Below are 21,070 nucleotides of genomic sequence, written 5' to 3'. Positions count from 1 at the left end.
CAGATATGAATCTGTTGTCAGCGGTTATTAGAAGATCAAACTTCCTGTGCTGCAGCAGACGGGCTGTGTGGGTTTCTGCTCTGCAGCCTCCACACCGTTAGCTGTGGCTTTGCACTTTAATAACACAATGACAGTTACAAGCATGAACTCTGCTTAAAGAAGGATTCCAGGAAGGATCTGTGTTCTTCACCTGTGAGAGAAACAGCTCAAATCCTCAACTCAGAGCTGACAAATGAACTTTGATGGAGTCAAAAAATGAACTGAATTGTTTTCAGTGAGGTTGGTGAACACCATTGTTATAATATGAAATAATAATCACACATCAGGACAAACTTGATACAAAAACTGTTCATGATCATTAATACTAGGAACCAAAATTAATCAGAATTTTTAAATATCTACAAGCATTAAATCAATCAATCAATCAATCAGTTATTTTTATAGCACATTTAAATAACAGCCGTTGACCAAAGTGCTTCACAGGGCACAAAACAAATAAAACAACAAATAAAATAATATAAAACATAAGAACATAAAACAAAAATAAAAACACAATAAAACCATAATCAATGCAATAAACAATGAAGGACCGTAATAGTAATGCCAAGAAGATAATATAATATATATTTTTATACATTTTTTATACTATTTTTTGTATATTTTACACATTGTTTATTTCTGTATATCTCTTGATTATATTGATCATACTAGATTATAATATTTTTCTAATATTTATATTTTAGAGAGTTTGATTTTCTGTTACATGGCACTAACAGGAGTGGCCCTCCAATCTCATTGTCCATCCTGTATAATGACAATAAAGGCATTCTATTCTATTCTATCTAAGATCTATCAACCAGTCAGAAATGCACATGAAAATAAATAAGTTTTAAGAAGTTTTTTAAAAGTAGTTGAATGAACTTCTCTCATGTGGAGAGGAAGGTCATTCCAGAGTTTAGGGGCAACCACAGCAAAGGCTTTAACTCCTCTACTCTTCAATTAGATTTATATCTGATCAATAGCTTTTGATCGGAGGACCTCAGTATCTCTAATCAGGATGTAGAGCCTCAACAATTCAGTTAAATAAACAGGAACTAATCCATTTATACTCTTAAAAACCAGAAATAGTATTTAAACTGGATTTGAAAAGAAATAGGAAGCCAGTGTAGAGGCTAAAATGGGTGAAATGTGGAAACACCGTTTAGTGCCTGTCAACAGCCGCGCTGCTGCATTTTGAACTAGTTGTAGGCGATCGGAAAGACGCTGTTCACATCCCACATAAAGAGTTACAATAGTCCAGACGACTGTGATGAAGGCATGAATTTCTCTCTCCTCTAAATAGAATTACACACTTTATATATTCACACTAAAATAAACAGTAAATGTAGGTTATGATTGTGGAACACAGTAGAGCCAATAAAAAAATGTAAAAACCTAAAAGTTATTAAATAAATTTCATAATTATACAAGAAAAAATGTAAATATAAAATACAAAATAATATTTTTAGCTTAATATAAATATTAATTTATATTAAGCTATTAATATTATTTGTTTTATATTTATATTTTTAATTTAATTATTTTATATTTTATTTAATGTTAAATGTCACTGAAAATATTAATTAAAGTAAATGGTTAAAATAAATAGAATATAAATGGAAAAGAAAAAAATCAGCATTTTATATTTTTATTACCTGTAGTTGGTGCTGTATATTAAAATGTTTAGTTTGATATATTATTAAACATATAACAAAGGTACAGGACAAATTTTAAATCAATTCATGAATATTTTTATCTAAAAAAATTAAAGCTAAAATTGTTGAACACTATATTTATTTTTATTTGACAGTTTGATTATTTTTAGTCGGTGCTGTGAGCTCTAAATGTTGGAGGCTTTTCAGCTGAGATCCATTTTTAAGAACTAATATTAGAAAGATAGAAGTGTTAAATCAGCTCAAACAATAATGTGAAATCAAATGTATTTTTTAATAAAAGCTGTTCCACTTAAAGCATTTCAAAGCTGCCACACTACACATAAAGTATGAAACAATAACACAAGAGCAACAAATGTGTGAACAATGAAATCTATTGTCTGCTGGATGAGCTGATGATTCAGCAGTAACAGTCTGTGTTACTAAATTCAGCTCCAAGCTGAATGTGTTTGTGGGAACATCAATGTTTTTAGTCTTTCTGCATCATGTGACCCAGATTTTTGGATCTGCTGTCAGATTCAAATGAAGACCATGAAAGCACACAGCAGCTTCAGCTGAGCTGTCAATCAGCAGCAGCAGTCTTATCTGTGGGCCGCCCACAGCAGGGGCCGACGGGAGCTTTGAGGAGCCGTTAGAAAGCACGTGGCCCTCGTCTGATCTGGCAGCTCGTCCTCGTTTGGCCTCGGCTGCATCAGAGCGCCACTTCTCCCCAGGTTCACCAGAGGAAACACCACTGCACACAATGCTTTTCCTCCCAGCTGCTGCTCTGTGCTGTCTGTGTTCAGGTGAGTGTTTGCAGCCAATCAGGAGCCAACAAACTCAACCTGGAACAAACACTGTCACACTGACCTTCATCTATCTGTCTGTGTCTCTGCAGCACTGCTTACCATGGCAGCAGAACAGCTGATTCAGGATGATTTAACATTGACCAGGAGAGTTGGAGACAAAGTCTCCTTCAGCTGTGGAGGGACTGAACAGTGTGCTGACAGCTATATACTCTGGTACCAGAAGAAAGAAACACAAACTTTCAGAGTGATTGGGTACACACCCAAGAGCAGTGGCAGTTGTACATTTTCCAAAGGTTATGGTCATCCTCAGGAAGATGATTTCTCTGCTGAGAAAAAAGAAAGTGCCTGTGAGTTGAAAATAAATCAAGTTAAACTCAATCATTCAGCCACCTACTACTGCTCCTGTGTGAAGATTGGTCCCCACAGTGAGAAATGATCCGTGCAGCCTGAACAAAAAGATGAACAGATGTCAAACAGTGTTTGTGACAGGAAGAGAGCAGCAAACCACAGCCCAGGTTCACACATTTCACCTCCATCTCAGAGTCACAGACTGAGCTCAGGGACATTTTTCATTTAATAAAAATAATAAATGTGAATAAAATTTTTTCTTTAAGATCAAATTTAAAAAAATCTTATAAAATATAATTCAGGTAAATAATTGTTCAGAACTGAAATATCAGTGTCAGTTTGACTGGCGTTCTCTTGGGTTTAAACAAAAAGCACGAGGCTGGAATCAAAATCATCCACAAATTTGAGGACTTTATTATACGAGTAAGATTATTTCACTGTTATCAACAACAACCCCTCTAACAGGAACCAGCTTCCTTTTATACTCTACCTGCCACAGGTGAGTATCCAGATTAATCCAAGCCTGGGTGTAGAAACCAAGTTAAAACTAAATAATCATATTCACCAACACCCAACAAAACATAACACAAAGAAGGAAAAATTACATATAAATAAAAAATCCTATAAATAATCCAATAACGTGATTTTTTAAACTTATTTATTTTTTATATCTCTATTAGAAACACTTTAGCCTAAACTGCTCTCTCCTGGCACTTTGGTTTGCTCCATGGACTCATAAGCAGGTGATTGAGCTCCACATCCTGCTGAGGACACACCAAGGAGAAGGTGAGTACTGCTAACATTAAGATACTCCAAATATTTATACTACACAGAATCAAAGATTACACGACAAACAATAAACTGTGAACACTTCTAAGGTTTTCTTTTCTACACAGGGAGGACGGCCAGTCCTCCATTTCTTCATCTTTCATAACTGTCGCTTTAACAATAACACCAAAAATAAATAAAAACTTAACATGAATAAAAAATTCTCAAACCATCAATGTGTGTTCCTTGTTCTTCATTACAACCAGCGAGAAAGTTTGGAAAAATGGAAAAATGCTCAATAAAGACATTAGAAGCTGAACAACTCTGATCATCTGCTTTATAACATCTTTATGGAAAAAACATCAGTACTAGATGTACCCACACATTTGTACTCACAGCCATCAGACTTTTTAGTCCTCATACAAATAGCAGATGAGCTGTCAGACATATGAATTGTATGTTTGTGTGAATTTTGTGTGAGTATTTTAATAGACAAAGACACTGATTCACCAACAGTAACTGTTTATACAGTGGGGCGAAAAGTATTTAGTCAGCCACTGATTGTGCAAGTTCTCCTACACAGAAAGATGAGAGAGGTCTGTAATTCCCATCATAGGCTACGTTCACACTGCAGCCTGAAGTGACCCAATTCCAATTTTTTGTGAAACCCAATTTTTTTTTGCGTGGTCACTCACATTTCACATTGGATGTGATCTGTGTGTGAACAGGATACAAACCTGAAAGTGTCCTGCATGCGCAGTAGAGGACATGATAACGTCACATGTAGCGAGCGTGCTCAGTGTTTGCAGAAGTCACACGTTTTCCTTCCTACGTCCACGTAACGGGACGCAGAATAGTGACGATTGTCAAGTATCATTGACGTGCAGGTCGGATAAATGCAACCTGGCCGTACATACAGAGGTCACATTTGAATAAATCAGATCTGTGTTGTTCAGACTGGCATGAAAAGATCGGCTACAGGTCGCATGAAGGCAAAAAAATTGGATTTGGGTCACTTCAGGCTGCAGTGTGAATGTAGCCATAGGTACAATAGGTACACAACAATCAAGATTTCTGGCTCTCACAGACCTGTAACTTCTTCTTTATGAAGCTCGTCTGTCCTCCACTTGTTACCCGTATTAATGGCACCTGTTTGACCTCGTCATCTGTATAAAAGACACATGTCCACAGCCTCAAACAGTCAGACCACAAATTCAACCATGGCCAAGACCAAAGAGGAAGAACACCAGGAAGAACATTGTGGATCTGCACCAGGCTGGGAAGAGTGAATCTACAAGAGGCAGGTAGGTTGGTTTGAATAAATCAACTGTGGGAGCAATTGTAAGGAAATGGAAGACATACAAGACCATTGATAATCTCCCTCGATGTGGGGCCCCACACAAGATCTCATCCCATGGGGTCAAAATGATCATGAGAACAGTAAGCAAAAATCCCTGAACTACATGGAGGGACCTGATGAGTTTTTTTGGGTTTTTTTTCTTCAGCTCTCAGCGGAGACGGTCGCACTTTTCTTCTCTCCCCAGCCCTTTCTTTCTCCTCTGCTTTGCTGCTTTGCTGCTTTAGAGCCTCCCTTCACACAACTTCCGAAATGGAATTTATAATTATGGATCTGGTCAGACTCTGTATATCTGGAGCTGATTCTGAGGGGTAAGATCTTGGAGATGTATGTATCTGTTTCTGCACGGCGAAGGAACGAACCAAGAAGATTCAGATGAATTGGATTTTTCTCCACAGAGAGGTGCCAGAAAGACTGAAGGCTGTCAACAAATGAATCAGTACAGTCTGTACCAAAACAAGTGGTAGAATCAGGAATTTGGCTCCCTGATGTTCTTGGACTGCCGCTTATCAAATTGTCTCCTGGATGTTTGTAAACAGATGCTCTACCCCCCCGCTGTCCTGTCTTCTTCTGACCTGTGTTGGACTGATCTCCCTGACCCAGCTGCTGATGAACTCTACATCTTATCAGAACTGTTAGCTGAGGAGGGAGTTTGAGTCAGCCCCACAGTAGCCCAACCCCCCCCCCCCCCCCCCCCCCCCCCCCCCCCCCCCCCCAAGCATCCCAACACCACCATATTTACTGTGAAGCATGGGGGTGGGAACATCATGCTTTGGGGCTGTTTTTCTGCAAAGGGGACAGGACGACTGATCCGTGTTAAGGGAAGAATGAACAGGGTCATGTATCACGTGATTTTAAGCCAAAACCTCCTTCCATCAGTGAGAGCATTGAAGATGGGACGTGGCTTGGTCTTCCAGCATCACAATGATCCCAAACACACCGCTCGGGCAATGAAGGAGTGGATCCATAAGAAGCATTTCAAGGTCCTGGATTGGCCTAGCAAGTCTCCAGACCTCAACCCCACAGAACATTTGTGAAGAGAGTTGAAAGTCCGTGTTGCCCAGCGACAAAACATCAGTGAAGTAGAGGAGATCTGCATGGAGGAAGGGGCCAAAATACCAGCTACAGTGTGTGCAAACCTGCTGAAGACTCACAAGAAACCTTTGACCTCTATTACCAACAAAGGTTATGTTACAAAGTACTGAGTTTAAGTTTTAGGCTTAAAACTTTCCTTTATGATCAAGCTTCATTGTCAGTGACATGTTTATATCAGAATGATTTTGATTAAAGATTCAAGTTTAAAAGTCTACCTTTAAGTGTAATGAGTTTTTATTTGGATTTGGATGGACTCAGAGTCTAAATGTTTATTCGGTATTTTAAAAAATGACTTTTTCAGGTAGATTGCAGCTTGTAAAATTTAAAAGGATCTGGGTTTAATGGGAAAAACCATTGTGGCAAAATATCCAGAATTTGTTTGACTCTCTGTACAAATTAATGAAAATCTGAGTTTATTTATGTGTATATTATTTTTCTATTTTTTATTTTAAATTTTATTTTTACTTGTTGGTTTTCATATAATTCTATGTTGAGTTATCTAAAGAAAACATGGGAAAAATAAAGGATGGGAAAAAATGAGGGCTCAGTCTGCCAACATGAGTTTAATGAAATGTTTGATTTTTTTTTTTTTTTTTTTTAAATTGTACAATTTTAAAATTGTGTAATAGATGTTGTGCAGCACGGCGGTGTGGTGGTTAGCAGCACTGTCTCACAGCTAGATTGACATCTAGGTCTGGGTTTGATTCCACCCTGGCCCGGTCCTCTCTGTGTGGGTTTCCTCCCACAGTCTAAAGACATGCAGTTAGTGGGGTTAGGTTAATTGGTCACTCTATATTGCACATAGGTGTGAATGATTGTCTGTCTCTCTGTGTTAGCCCTGGCAACCTGTACAGGATGTACCGTGCTTCTCGCCCCATAGCTGGGCTCCACCCCCCCGACCCTGAACAGGATAAGCAGAAGAGGATGGATGGAGATGTTGTAGCATTGAAACTTTGTCAAGCGTCATCTTCTTCAAGTAAAGGGAAGGGAAGTATGTGCGTAAAAACAGTTTGCCATGAAAGAAGAAACTTAAAAAAATCTAACAGAATTCATTAATTTTATTACTCTCTGGCTCTCTTCCACAGCATGTCTTTTCTCTCCCCTCAGCCCAAACTGTCGCGGAAGATGACCCCCCCTCCCTGAGCCTGGTTCTGCTGGAGGTTTCTTCCTGTTAAAGGGAGTTTTTCCTTTCCACTGTCACCAAGTGCTGCTCATAGGGGGTCGTTTTGACTGTTGGGTTTTCTCTGTATTATTGTAGGGTCTTTACCCACAATACAAAGCACCTTGAGGCGACTGTTTGTATTGATTTGGCGCTATATAAATTGAATTGAATTGAATTGAATTGAACTGAATTGAATTGAATTAAATTTGATTTAACCATACTTGTGGACACTCTGTTATATCTATAATAAGTCAGCTATTTTTCATACCTTGAAAATCAGTAGTAGTTGTCACATTTTGCAGATAGAACCTTATACTTCCAAACAAAAACAAATTTTTACAATTACAATTATAAGGTTCTATCTGCATTTTACTTGTTCAAAGAAAAACATTTGAACATTTAAAAGGATTTTGATATTACTGATTTAGAATACATATAGGATGTGTGACATAATCATTTGTGAACAACACTTATTCCATGTGTCACTTTTGCTATACAGAGTGCAAAAACATTAAAGCTTAATATCTCAAATCTGGTCAGAATGTAGAACCTTGTAATTCAGAGGGGACGACATGTTTTTAAAGGTAAATATCTGCATCACAGAGTGAAAGGCAGCCATGGAAACATGAAGAGAACACTTGGTGATCTGGATACTGAGGACAGTTTACACTCAGTGGCTGAGTTCAGATCTGTGTCTGTGAAAGAAATCACAGACCTGCAGATTCTGAACTACATTTGCAGCAATGATTTAGCTTCACATGTAAAACTAACTCAGCATCGCTGAACAACTCATGGTGTCAGTACCAATGATTGTAGCAAGTGGAGAGAGAAGTTTATCATACCAAAAGCTGATCAATGATCTCTGAGCACCCAAATATCAGAGGGTGAAGCTCTACACAGGGAGACCTGATGAGACTGAATAAATGGTGAGTCATTTAGCATAAATATCATGACTGATGATAATATTAATAATGAATAAATGACTTATTTTACTCAGTGTGTATTAGATAGAAGGCCACTTATATCTTCATCAATCCAATATCAGTGTGTGACTCAGCTCCCTCTCTGTCTCTGTGCTGTTTGTTCTTTAGGCCTTTGGTGAGCTGTCCATGGTGCTGAACAAACATAAATCACTGTTTGGAGTAAATTACCTGTAATTAGGGCCTGAGCATGACCTGTGTGAAGGCTCTATTGTATCTGCTTTTGATAATTTAGGCAAATGAATTGCTTTTTTTGAGGGTATAAACATGCTCAAAATTTTGCACACATGTCAAGTCTGGTAAAAAATTTAAGCATTTTAATGGTTTCAGGCATGGTCCTTTCAAAATGGCTCTACAGCACCACCTTTAGTGCAATTCCCACTGCTGTGTTTCACATACATTTATGAAATTTGGTATAAATATGTAACATGTCCAGACAAACAAAAATGACCACTGTGTTCAATATCCTGAGCCCAACAGGAAGTCTGTCATTTTGAAATAAATTTTAGCGATTTCCTACCCTCATACTTTCTCTAAGAACTCTGAGGTTTTGGATGTTATCAGCTTCATATTTGTTTTCTCTAATCTACACACCAGGGGGAATCCAAATGTAACTTAAAACCGCAAGCAGTGAGGATCAGGCCCTCGCAGCTGATGTGCGTCGACCCTTGGCGCACTCGACCCATAATGCACCCAGAGGTTGTCGGGCACGGGAGAATAGCGAGCTCACCAAGATGCTGTCAGCCCAGCACGCTACCCGTACCTCGCATAGTTTGGCCACCGAACGTCTCCCATGTCAACTAGGTGGTGTGGGTGAACGCCCACTGATTAAACTGTCATGATACTGTATGTAATGCCTGCACCCAATCAATGTAATCAATCAATTGTAATGATCATAGGATGATGATTATCAGTGTACTGCTGATTTCCTGTTGCCACTAGGTGGCATTGCATGTGTGAAACAAAGCAGGTAAATGTGTGTGTCCTGTGTCACTCACCCTCTCGTGAAGCATGTGACGTTTGGGACAGATTGGACAATGTATATTTGAGATGTGGCAATCTGGTGACCTGTGGTTGTTTCCATGGCAACAACATTTGATGGGCTACTTGTGTAGATGATCTGGAGCCATTTTTGTATCAGTGGATGAAATGCTCTAGGAGAAGATGATTCAAATAGCAGACCTGAAAATGGTGAAAAATGCTGCAAAAATGACACCTTAATTTGAAGATGCCTGGCTTCCTGTTGGGTTTCAGGTTTGGGTCCAAGAGACTTTTTTGTACATCCTAGGATGTTACTTGAGCCTGCAAAATTTTGTGGGTGGCAGTGGTGCAGTGGGCAGGTGCTCACCTTGCAACCAAAGGGTTGCTGGTTCGAGTCCCTGTCTGAGCTGTCGTCCCTGGGCAAGACACTTAACCCACATTGCTTAAGTGTGAATGTGGTTGTGTGTTTGGTGGTGAATGGAGGGGCCGTAGGCGCAAATTGGTAGCCACGCCTCTGTCAGACTGACCCAGGGCAGCTGTGGCTACATTAGTAGCTTAACACCACCAGGTATGATTGAGGTGTGCATGAAATTGTAAAGCGTCTTTAAGTGTCTAGAAAAAGCGCTATATAAGACTAATGCATTATTATTGTCATTATTAGATACACAGAGTAAGGATGCTCCGATCCGATATTCAGTATCGGTATCGGTCCAATCCTGGCCTAATTTACTTGATTGGATATCGGAAAGAAATAAAAAATGTAATCTGATCTAATCGGACCAACATTAGCTGCATTGACGTTCTCGGTCATCATCTTCTTCTTGTGGGTGTGCGGTTGACCAAACCAGCTTAGAGCCTCATTACCACCACCTACTGGAACGGAGTGGGGGATCAGGAGTTAGAAAAAACCCTCCTCAGATTCTATAAAGTTCTCCGTCGCTGCCACGGATTCCCTTTAACACTGAGTGGATGATCGCTGACATGTTTTACCACGCCTCCACTCTCTGCGTGTTCGTGTGTTGTGCTCGCTGTGCTGAAAGTTTCAGCAGTAATTTTTTTCTCTACTTCAGCTCCCTGACATACTGCAAGCGAGCACCACTATTAGCACTGGTGACTGCCCAGTACCGGAAGGACCCCTTCCCCATCAAAATATTTTTGATATTTTAATCCCTGATTAGTGACTAAATATAGACCTGCAGTTGAAACGTCTTTAGGAGAATGCTTGTGAATATAAAGCATTACAAGATTACGCTCACACAGCCCCCAGTTTTTCAACATAAACACTGATAACACAACCAGTGTTGCCAGATCTCATGACAGACACAAGCAACCAGCTCTATGAAAACAAGCCCAAAAAAAGCCCAACTGGCAACCCACAACATTTGTAAACCTTAGCCCGCTTTGGAACATTATAGTTCTATTGCAGTATAGCCCATTTCTTTGTTTTGTCTCATTGTGATTTCTGTTCATGCGTGCAGATCTCACTTATTCATGGACTTATAAAATACAAGACTTCTATTATAGGCGTTTATTTTCCATCAATCCAAAATAAAAAAAAAAAAATGTGTGTGTGCGTGTGTGTATAAGGGTGGGGTGGGGGGGGGGGGGGGGGCCGACAGGAGGAGGGGAGGTAAAGGAGCACAGGGGCGCCTAATCAGCGCCATGCCTCTGTTATTGATAATATCATATGCACAGCTGTTAAATACAGAAAATGCCAACTAGAAAAATAATTTCGCAGCATCGTTTTGGCACCCCCCTCTTGTGAGGCACTCCTATGCATTGCAAATAGTGCATACCCACTTCTCGCACCCGTCTCCCATCTGAGCTCGGATCCATTCTTTAAGTGCGCTCTCTTTCTCCCAGTCCTTATTATATTGTTCTGTCATGGCCCTGGGCCGGTGGCCCAGTGTTTTGTGTTCTTGTATGGTTCTGTTTTGTTGTGGGGTCTCTGTTTCTGTCTCCCTGTGTTCTGTTCCTGTTATCCCCCTGTGTCAGTATCTCCGGGTGTCAAGCCAGTGTGTACCACGTTAGGTTATGTCCTGTTTTATTTTGGTAGGTCTGTGGTCATTGTGCTTTGAGTTTAGTTTTACTTCCTATGTTTCCCTCCCAGCTGTTTCCTATTTGTCCATCACCTTGCGTGTGTATATAAGTCTTGTGTTTTACATACTTGTTGTTGCTTCATTGATGGTTTTTGTCCGCTGTGCTGTTTGTGTATGAAGTCTGGTCGGTTTCGCGTCTCTCCCCCATCTGGTGTTTTTCCGGGGAGAGCTCATGGTTATGACTTTTGTAAGATTTTGTAAATAAACGTGTGTGAGAGGCAGGGCTGGACTGGGACAAAAAATCAGCCCTGGCATTTTTGGCTTAGACCGGCCCACAACTATGTCTTAAAAGCATTTGACACTGTCTTACTCTTATTCAATTCAATTCAATTTAATTTTATTTATATAGCGCCAAATCACAACAAACTGTCGCCTCAAGGCGCTTTGTATTGTGGGTAAAGACCCTACAATAATACAGAGAAAACCCAACAGTCAAAACGACCCCCTATGAGCAGCACTTGGCGACAGTGGAAAGGAAAAACTCCCTTTTAACAGGAAGAAACCTCCAGCAGAACCAGGCTCAGGGAGGGGCAGTCATCTGCCGCGACCGGTTGGGCTGAGGGGAGAGAAAGACATGCTGTGGAAGAGAGCCAGAGATTAATATCAATTAATGATTAAATGCAGAGTGGAGTATAAACAAAGTAAATAAGGTGAATGAGAAACAGTGCATTATGTGAACCCCCCAGCAGACTAGGCCTATAGCAGCATAACTAAGGGATGGTTCAGGGTCACCTGATCCAGCCCTAACTATAAGCTTTATCATAAAGGAAAGTTTTAAGCCTAATCTTAAAAATAGAGAGGGTGTCTGTCTCCTGAATCCAAGCTGGAAGCTGGTTCCACAGAAGAGGCGCCTGAAAGCTGAAGGCTCTGCCTCCCATTCTACTCTTAAGTATCCTAGGAACCACAAGTAAGCCAGCAGTCTGAGAGCGAAGTGCTCTGTTGGGGTGATATGGTACTATGAGGTCTTTGAGATAAGATGGTGCCTGATTATTCAAGACCTTGTATGTGAGGAGAAGAATTTTAAATTCTATTCTAGATTTAACAGGGAGCCAATGAAGAGAAGCCAATATGGGAGAAATCTGCTCTCTCTTTCTAGTCCCTGTCAGTACTCTAGCTGCAGCATTTTGGATCAGCTGAAGGCTTTTCAGGGAGCTTTTAGGGCAGCCTGATAATAATGAATTACAATAATCCAGCCTAGAAGTAATAAATGCATGAATGAGCTTTTCAGCATCACTCTGAGAAAGGATGTTTCTAATTTTAGAAATATTGCGCAAATGCAAAAAAGCGGTCCTACATATTTGTTTAATATGTGCATTGAAGGACATATCCTGGTCAAAAATGACTCCAAGATTTCTCACAGTGTTACTGGAGGCCAAAGTAATGCCATCCAGAGTAAGTATCTGGTTAGACACCATGTTTGTAAGATTTGTGGGGCCGAGAACAAGAATTTCAGTTTTATCTGAATTTAGAAGCAGGAAATTAGAGGTCATCCAGGCCTTAATATCTTTAAGACATTCCTGCAGTTTAACTCATTGATGTGTGTCATCTGGCTTCATTGATAGGTAAAGCTGAGTATCATCTGCATAACAATGAAAATTGATGCAGTGCTTTCTAATAATACTGCCTAAGGGAAGCATGTATAATGTAAATAAAATTGGTCCTAGCACAGAACCCTGTGGAACTCCATAATTAACCTTACTGTCTGAAGAAGACTCCCCATTTACATGAACAAATTGGAGTCTATGAGATAAATATGATTCAAACCACTGCAGTGCAGTACCTTTAATACCTATAGCAAGCTCTAATCTCTGTAATAAAATGTTATGGTCAACAGTATCAAAGCTGCACTGAGGTCCAACAGGACAAGAACAGAGATGAGTCCACTGTCAGAGGCTCTAAGAAGATCATTTGTAACCTTCACTAATGCTGTTTCTGTACTGTGATGAATTCTGAAACCTGACTGAAACTCTTCAAATAAACCGTTCCTCTGCAGATGATCAGTTAGCTGTTTTACAACTACTCTTTCAAGAATCTTTGAGAGAAAAGGAAGGTTGGAGATTGGCCTATAATTAGCTAAGACAGCTGGGTCACTGATGGCTTTTTAAGTAGAGGTTTAATTACAGCCACCTTGAAGGTCTGTGGTACATAGCCAACTAATAAAGACTGATTGATCATTTTTAAGATTGAAGCATCAATAATTGGAAAGACTTCTTTGAACAGTCTAGTAGGAATGGGATCTAACAAACATGTTGCTGGTTTGGAGGAAGTAACTATTGAAGTTAACTCTAAAAGATCAACTGGAGCCAAAGAGTCTAAACAAATACCAGCAGTGCTGAAAGCAGCCGAACATGAAGAATAATCTTTGAGATGGTTATGAATAATTTTTTCTCTAATGTCTAAAATTTTATTTGTAAAGAAATCCATGAAGTCACTACTAGTTAACGTGAAAGGAATACTCGGCTCTACAGAGCTCTGACTCTTTGTCAGCCTGGCTACAGTGCTGAAAAGAAACCTGGGGTTGTTCTTATTTTCTTCAATTAATGATGAATAGTAAGATGTCCTAGCTTTACGGAGGGCTTTTTTATAGAGCAACAAACTCTTTTTCCAGGCTAAATGAGCATCTTCTAATTTAGTGAGACGCCATTCCCTCTCCAGCTTTCGGGTTATCTGCTTTAAGCTGTGCGTTTGTGAATTATACCACGGAGTCAGGCACTTCTGATTTGAAGCTTTCCTTTTCAGAGGAGCCACAGTATCCAAAGTTATACGCAGTGCGGATGTAAAACTATTGACGAGATAATCGACCTCACTGGGAGCAGAGTTTAGGTAGCTGCTCTGCACTGTGTTGGCACTGAAGAGCATAACAATGAAGGAATTAGATCCTTATTCAATGTGAGCATACCTTTTACTAATAATACTTTTATACTTTTTTACACTTACTTTAGTAATGCTTAAATTGCAAAGTTTTTACTTATCATTTAGCAGTTTTAAAATCTGTTATTTTCCCTGTTTGATTGCTTTTAAAAACATGTTTAACCAGCATAGAGGCTACAAATTCAAACTACTGTGCAGCCTTTCAACACACCTTTAGCCTAATTATCTAAAATGCTATGATGTAGCCTAAAATGGGCACTTGCTGCTCATCCAACACTTCTCAGCCTTGACCGTTTGCTATTTTATCAGATTAAGGTGCCGTGGCTGCCAGATTTTGGGAAGTATGCAAATACCAATAAATACTGATATTAATCAATCGACATTGCTCATCATTCTCACGTAATAAAGCTAATGTTACCTCCATCACCTCAAAGTCCCTCTATTATCCTGCTTACATACTACATTTTACCGCTCACTCTGTCCCTCAGTTTCCAAAGCCTGCATCTCTGGCTGCTCCTCTCCCCGTCTTCACCTACAGCAGAGCCGGCCCAAGCCTTGAAGGGGCCCTAAGCAAGATTTGATTTGGGACCCCCTTCATACCACTTCATTGTCCCCTGAACTTAACTGTTATTAATGCTGGAGGGTTAAAGTTGATTACTAATTTTTTTAGGATGCATTACTGTTTCAGGCTTTTCAATTACATTTTTCTGTTCAATTTTATTTATACAGCGCCAACTCACAACAAACAGGCGCCTCAAGGCACTTTATACTGTGAGGTAAAGACCCCACAATAATTACAGAGAAAACCCAACAGTCATCCTAATCTTAAAAATAGAGAGGGTGTCTGTCTCCTGAATCCAAGCTGGGAGCTGGTTCCACAGAAGAGGGCCTGAAAGCTGAAGGCTCTGCCTCCCATTCTACTCTTAAATATCCTAGGAACCACAAGTAAGCCAGCAGTCTGAGAGCAAAGTGCTCTGTTCGGGTGATACGGTATTATGAGACAATGATGAGAAGCCAATATGGGAGAAATCTGCTCTCTCTTTCTAGTCCCTGTCAGTCCTCTACTCTTGGATCAGAGGAAGGCTTTTCGGGGAGCTTTTAGGACAGCCTGATAATAATGAATTACAATAGTCCAGCCTAGAAGTAATAAATGCATGAATTAGCTTTTCAGCATCTCTCTGAGACAGAAATATTAGAGTGTAGCCTACTGATTAAATTACTGTTGTTACAAGTGTACAAATATAGACAGAATAGTCTCTTCTTTCTTTTAGGAAATTGGCATTTGTAAAAAATTAAAACAAACCAAAAAAGTTTCATGACAAATGTGGGTGAGCTTGGGGGCCCCCTGGTGGTCAGAGGTCCCTATGCAGCCGCATATGTCGCCTATGCCTCGGGCCGCTGCCTACAGCCTGCTGTTGCTGGAGCATTGCTGTTGCAGAGGACGTGGAGGCTACAGCAGCAAACATGTCTGTGATCTTTGTACATTTTGTAGCATCTACAGAGACACTAAAATTCTTCGCACGTAACTTCTCCACATCCTCTTTCTGCTGCTTTTGTTTCTCCGTGTTGCCTCTCCTTTAACACAAGCGCTCAACACTGAAACTACTAGCGGGAGTTACAGGGCACCACGCAGAAAAGGGGTGGGGCCGCTTTCATCCTATATCCTGATTGGTTCCACCCACTGTCTATATTGAAGATGGGCCAATGGGCCGCCCCCTCAAAATTGTGGGCCGGTCTCTTAGGGAAAAAAAAAGGGAAGGATAAAAAAATCCAACAGCATCGGCCCCTGCGGACTGCCTGGTGAGAGTACTACACCCATACCGAGTCTGCGTATTGGGGTCCTGCTTCCTACCTGTGCAGCGGCAATCCGTGTAAGAATGACGCAACCACGAACGGATCCCGCAGACTCTGACCACTACAGTGGCACTCGCCTGGTGCTGGGGGGACCAGCTGTTTGGAACAATCCCCGGCGACACCACTCACCTCCTCTGCCTGAGCCGCAGACTGTTCGGACTGGTGGAATTTTTGTCTCCAGCCGCTCGCTCACCTGCCACTCCGCTCGCTGGCCCCTCCCTTCCTCAGCAGTCGCCGCAGCCATGGAGGAAGAGGAGTCCCCGGCAGCAGCAGCGTGATTCATCCCCGGCGCCGTGCAGTATAACGCCGCGGTTTCCACGCCGCAGCCACGGAGGACGAGATCCCGGAGGAAGCAAAGAGACATATCCCCGGAGCTGACACCCGGAATGACTCAGGAGGAGTCGTTTTTTTCAGTTCTTGGGACACAGGGGTCCCTGGACTCCTAGCGCTTCCGCTTCACCGCTACCTGCTTCTGAGGGAGGGAGGCCAAGCTCCCGACAGCAGCGGAGGAGTTCTCCTCAGAAGCCGAGCGGTATAAAGCAGCGGAGTCAGCCACCACAGCTTCAGGTTTCCACACAGCTGTCACCGCTTCATGCACAGTCTACAGGTTCCGTGAGTGACACTCTTGCTATGCCTGTTAATGCAGTAAGTGAGTTTGTTGACATTGTTCCAGACCTCTGTAAACAACCGCTTAAACAGCCCAGTGAGGGGTTTAAGCAGGTCACCAATAAGTGGCTTTTGGAATTATGCATTCAGTGGTTTCGGCAACCCTGTGACAAGCAGGGGAAGGACATAGCACACAGACTTCATGGACTAATGACAGAATATCCCTGGCTTACAGACTCATTACCACCATTAACTAACAGCTATGTTGAGCAAATACTGAGTTGGGTTGAACTCCCTTTTCCTTCCAAAACCGATAAAACAATTACTGCTGATACATTGGCAAGCTATGATCGTGTGAAGCTCCCTGCACCCGTTCCTGTTCCGTGGGTGGGGGCAGTCACGGACGGGCTGACATCTACACCTGTTCCTCTGCCGCGGGTGGGGGCAGCCACGGACGGGCTGACCTCTGCACCCGTTCCTGTTCCGCTGGTGGGGGCAGCCAGATCCAAGTCTCCACGCCAGTTTTTGGTATCTGCAGTGCCTCTTCAACCACTGTCTTCAGCGTCGCCTGACGCAGCAGGTCTCAAGCCTCAGCTAAGCTCCACAGTGTCCCCGTCACAGTTAGATGTAGCTGCAGCAGGGTCAGGGTCACAGTTAGCTCCTTAACCCCCTTTGTTCCACCGGTTAGTTCAGTCTCAGTCCCCTCAGTTCCTGTCTCAGCTCCCTCGGTTTTGGTCCCCTCGGTTCCTATCTTAGCCCCTTCGGTCTTGGTCCCAGTCCCCTCGGCTCCTGCTTCCCCGGTCCCAGTCCCTTCAGTTCCTGCTCCCCCAGTGTCAGCTTCCCCGGTGTCAGCTTCGGTCCCCTTAGCTTCCCTAGTGTCAGCTTCCCCGATTCCAGTTCCACCTCAGTCAGCAGCCTCCCAGTCAGTGCCCCAGCTAGCTGTAGCAGCCTCCCAGTCAGTGCCCCCGTCTCCATCATCCTCACCATCATCTGACTCACCTGAACAATCCGCAAAGCAGCCCCTGCCTGCACTTCCTCAGTCCGAGCATCCGGACGGTCCCGCTCAGCCTGAGCCCCGTCCTGCACCTCGTCCTGTGCCTGAGGGTCCTTTGGTGATCGCTCAGTCCGAGCCCCGTCCTGTGCCCGAGGGTCCTGCAACATGTGCTCAGTCCAAGCCTCCAGTCTCGTCTCCTCTTCTGTCTCCATGTCGCTGCCGCCGCTGGGAGCACAGTCAGCCTCCCGTCTGGTCTCCTCGTCGCCGCCGCCGCCGCTGGGAGCGCGGTTGGGCCCCTGATGGACCCGGAGTTCCCCTGCTTGTTGGTTCTGGCCTTCGGCCTGAGCGGCCCCCTGAACATTATGGACTGTTTGGACTGTTTTTTCCGGCTCTGTGCCACTGTTTTTGGTTTTGTTTTGTTTTGGGACCCGTGTTCCTGTCCCAGTAGGCCCCGACCTGTTTTTGACTCCTGTTTGGACTCTTGTGGTTTGGTTTTGTTTTGTACGTGTGTGAGAGTACTACACCCGTACTGAATCTGCATATTGGGGTCCTCCTTCCTATCAGAATCAGAATCAGAATCAGAATCAGGTTTATTTTGGCCAAGTATGTTTACACACACAAGGAATTTGGTTCCGGTTGATGGTGTCTCTCTAGTATTATACAGTGTCCTATAATTTAACTTAAATGCTACACAATATACAATACACAATATACAATACACAATATACAATAAAGGTCTGGGAAGGGAAGTTGCAGTGTAATTTAAGAATTATACAATATCCAAAATCTAATAAATAATAAAATAAAATAAAGTGTAGTGTGCAATGTAGTGTAACAACAAAGTTTGTAACATTTCTCTGCGCAGCGGCCATCCGTGGCATTTTTCTATATTTTCCCCACTTACTGGAGCTCATTCTTACGTTGCCTCCTCACTCTGGGGTGTTATGAGTGTTTGAGTCTGCGCTCGGTCAACTTGTACGGGAGGGATAAACAGGTAACGGGGGCTTGGAAGGGACAAACTGCCTACCACTCATCTTTTGCTTTATTATTGGGCAAAAAACTACTATATCAAGGAGTTTCACTCGGAAAGAAAGTCAAGCCCAAATAAGCAACTTGACGTTCAAAAATAAGCCCAAAAAACCGCAACCCGCGACTCACGAGATTTGCAAGCGACTTTAGAAAAAAACAAGCCCAAAGTCGCTTATAATAAGTGAACTTGGCAACACTGAACACAACAGCAGCAATCAGCTGATTTACGTGCAGTCAGTCTGCACAAGGGCAAAGAGGCGGAGCCGGTGAGCTTGGGTGAAGCCGACGAAATGTTTTTCTAATGTACAGATGAAGCTTTACCCCCTGTAACCTCCATTAAACCTTCACTGGGAAACAGCTGGAGGTCCTTCATCAATCAACTGATCAGTAAGTGAAGAAAAGAGAACTTTGTAGCTGTTCCATCCACCCTGTTTGTTTCACACAGGGAAAAACTGCAGTATGGAAGTTAAAATATGCAGATGAACTGTTAATACGGAAAAAGTATTTTTTTATCCAGTCACTCGGGTAATCGATGGAATAATCGATAGAATACTCGATTGCTAAAATAATTGATAGTTGTAGCCCAAATGAAATTTGCAATATACCATAAGTCAATGCATCACCTTTTCACATAGGAGCAGCAGGATTCAGGTGATAGAGCGATTGTTGTAAATAAAGTTTATTTAGTGCTTTTCACAGACATGTAATCACTCATGTACAGACCCAGGCTGAACCCATAACTACAGATTCAAGGCTATAGAGGCAATAGTTCCCCCTACAGAAGCAAATGAAAATTTGTACGGTGGTCCACAGAATTAATTTCAACATTCTTGACATCATCCTTGTCAGGATGCGGTATTGTTGTTGCTGTGGTGCACTCCCTCCAGGAGGCAGGCAGCATGGAGTTCCTCCGCCCCTCTAGGGTGGGACTGGTGGTCAGGGCTGTCTCACCTGTTTCTTGTTTGGTGGCCATCAAAGCAGCATTTACGGCTCAGCCTGGTTTCCCAGTCTTTGCCAGAGTGTCTGCGATTGGGGAGTAGGAACTCCAGGCCTCCTTGTGGATTTTGCTCTTCTGCTCATGCCTCTGTGTTTTTCCAGCACCAGTGCAGCTAGGTTCAACTCTGTGTTTTGGAATATTCCCACCCAACTTGGATCTACCTCATCACTACCCGTTGCCTGCCCACCCTCCTGGAGAACCTCAAGGCTTCCGCAGCAACTCCATATCTCTTCCACAGATTTCACAAGACCGATTGACAAGTAAGATCCTCTGCATCATCCTGGAATTGTCTGTGAAACTTCTTGCTGGCAAACATTAACTTATCCTTCTCTCTATCCAGAGTGGCATCCTCTCCCCACCTGTGTGTTCCCTCCTTGTTTCCAGTGAATGAACGCCCTACCAGAAGCTCCCCTGGGATCCCCCCCCCCTCCCCTCACCTGACATTCTGACTTTATTTTCTGATGTTGTAAATAAACATTGTGCAGTTACCTCCTGCTGTCTTGTCCTAGTTTGCATGTGGGTCCTCCTTTTGCCCTCGGCTGTTAGCCGTGACAATCCTGATCAAAAAAGTCAATCAGACCCATCCCCATTTTGCATGCCGCATCTGTGACCACACTCCAAATATGGCATTGGGTTTATATGGAGAGCAAAAGATTTAGTTTCCTGTAAATGTATGAAATTGGTTACAGACATTCTGTACAGCATCACGATCAAAAAAACCTCCATGTGAGTGCAGGAGACTCACTAGCCGTGAACCTCTTGAGTACTTTCGGACGCGACACGAAACAGAAATAAAAGTCTTGAATCCAAAACTTGAGTTTGATGTCTTTCTTTATAGTAACTGAAAATCATACAAAACAAAAGATGAATTCAAAACTCCTATCTAAATATCTATCTGAAATGTGACGGTCAAAAGACTGTGGTGCTCCTAGGGTTCGCGGCTTCTCCACTGACGTTCTTCATGCGTCCTGACGGTTTTATATTAAACCAATAGCCAATCAAAATGCACCACAGTATTTAGCATCTAGGTAAAACTTCAAAAATACAAAATTAATTCGTATAATACTAAACATGCACACGACAATTCCCAAGTGTCCAAATAAGCCCAAAATTCTGCAAAATATTATTCCCAAATATAAATCTATGTACATAAATAAACACTTTATTTCAAACAAAAAAAAAAATGGCTCTAACATATCCCGGCCCCTAATTGACTAGGCCTTAGCATGGCAATTATCAACTTAAACTTAAACTCAGAGCCATTACCATTCTTCTACAACATATCTTACACCATTAACTTATCATTAACTTTCTTCTCTCTTTTCAGGTTTCATGTAAGTCTAATCTTCTTTATCTACAGGTAAGTATATGTCTGTTCAGGTAAGTCTTTCCCTTCTTTCTTTATTCTTCTCCCTGCAATAAACAAATT

At 42.1% G+C, this 21,070-nt stretch overlaps 1 protein-coding gene across 1 annotated transcript in view; it reads left to right on the top strand.

Moving 5' to 3' along the window:
• The first annotated feature begins 2,454 nt into the window (after nt 1-2,454).
• Nucleotides 2,455-21,070, top strand: part of LOC115777693 (immunoglobulin lambda-1 light chain-like) — a 31,777-nt gene continuing 13,161 nt past the window's right edge. Inside the window, exons 1-2 of the mRNA XM_030725639.1 lie at nt 2,455-2,497; nt 2,590-2,916. Coding sequence (XP_030581499.1) covers nt 2,455-2,497; nt 2,590-2,916 — 370 coding nt within the window. The remainder of the gene's footprint in view (nt 2,498-2,589; nt 2,917-21,070) is intronic.

Source organism: Archocentrus centrarchus, unplaced genomic scaffold (genome assembly GCF_007364275.1).
Source record: "Archocentrus centrarchus isolate MPI-CPG fArcCen1 unplaced genomic scaffold, fArcCen1 scaffold_64_ctg1, whole genome shotgun sequence".
In the NCBI taxonomy this organism is placed as follows: domain Eukaryota; kingdom Metazoa; phylum Chordata; class Actinopteri; order Cichliformes; family Cichlidae; genus Archocentrus; species Archocentrus centrarchus.
Note: the sequence above shows the minus strand (reverse complement) of the source record. Positions and strands in the feature narration are given on the sequence as shown.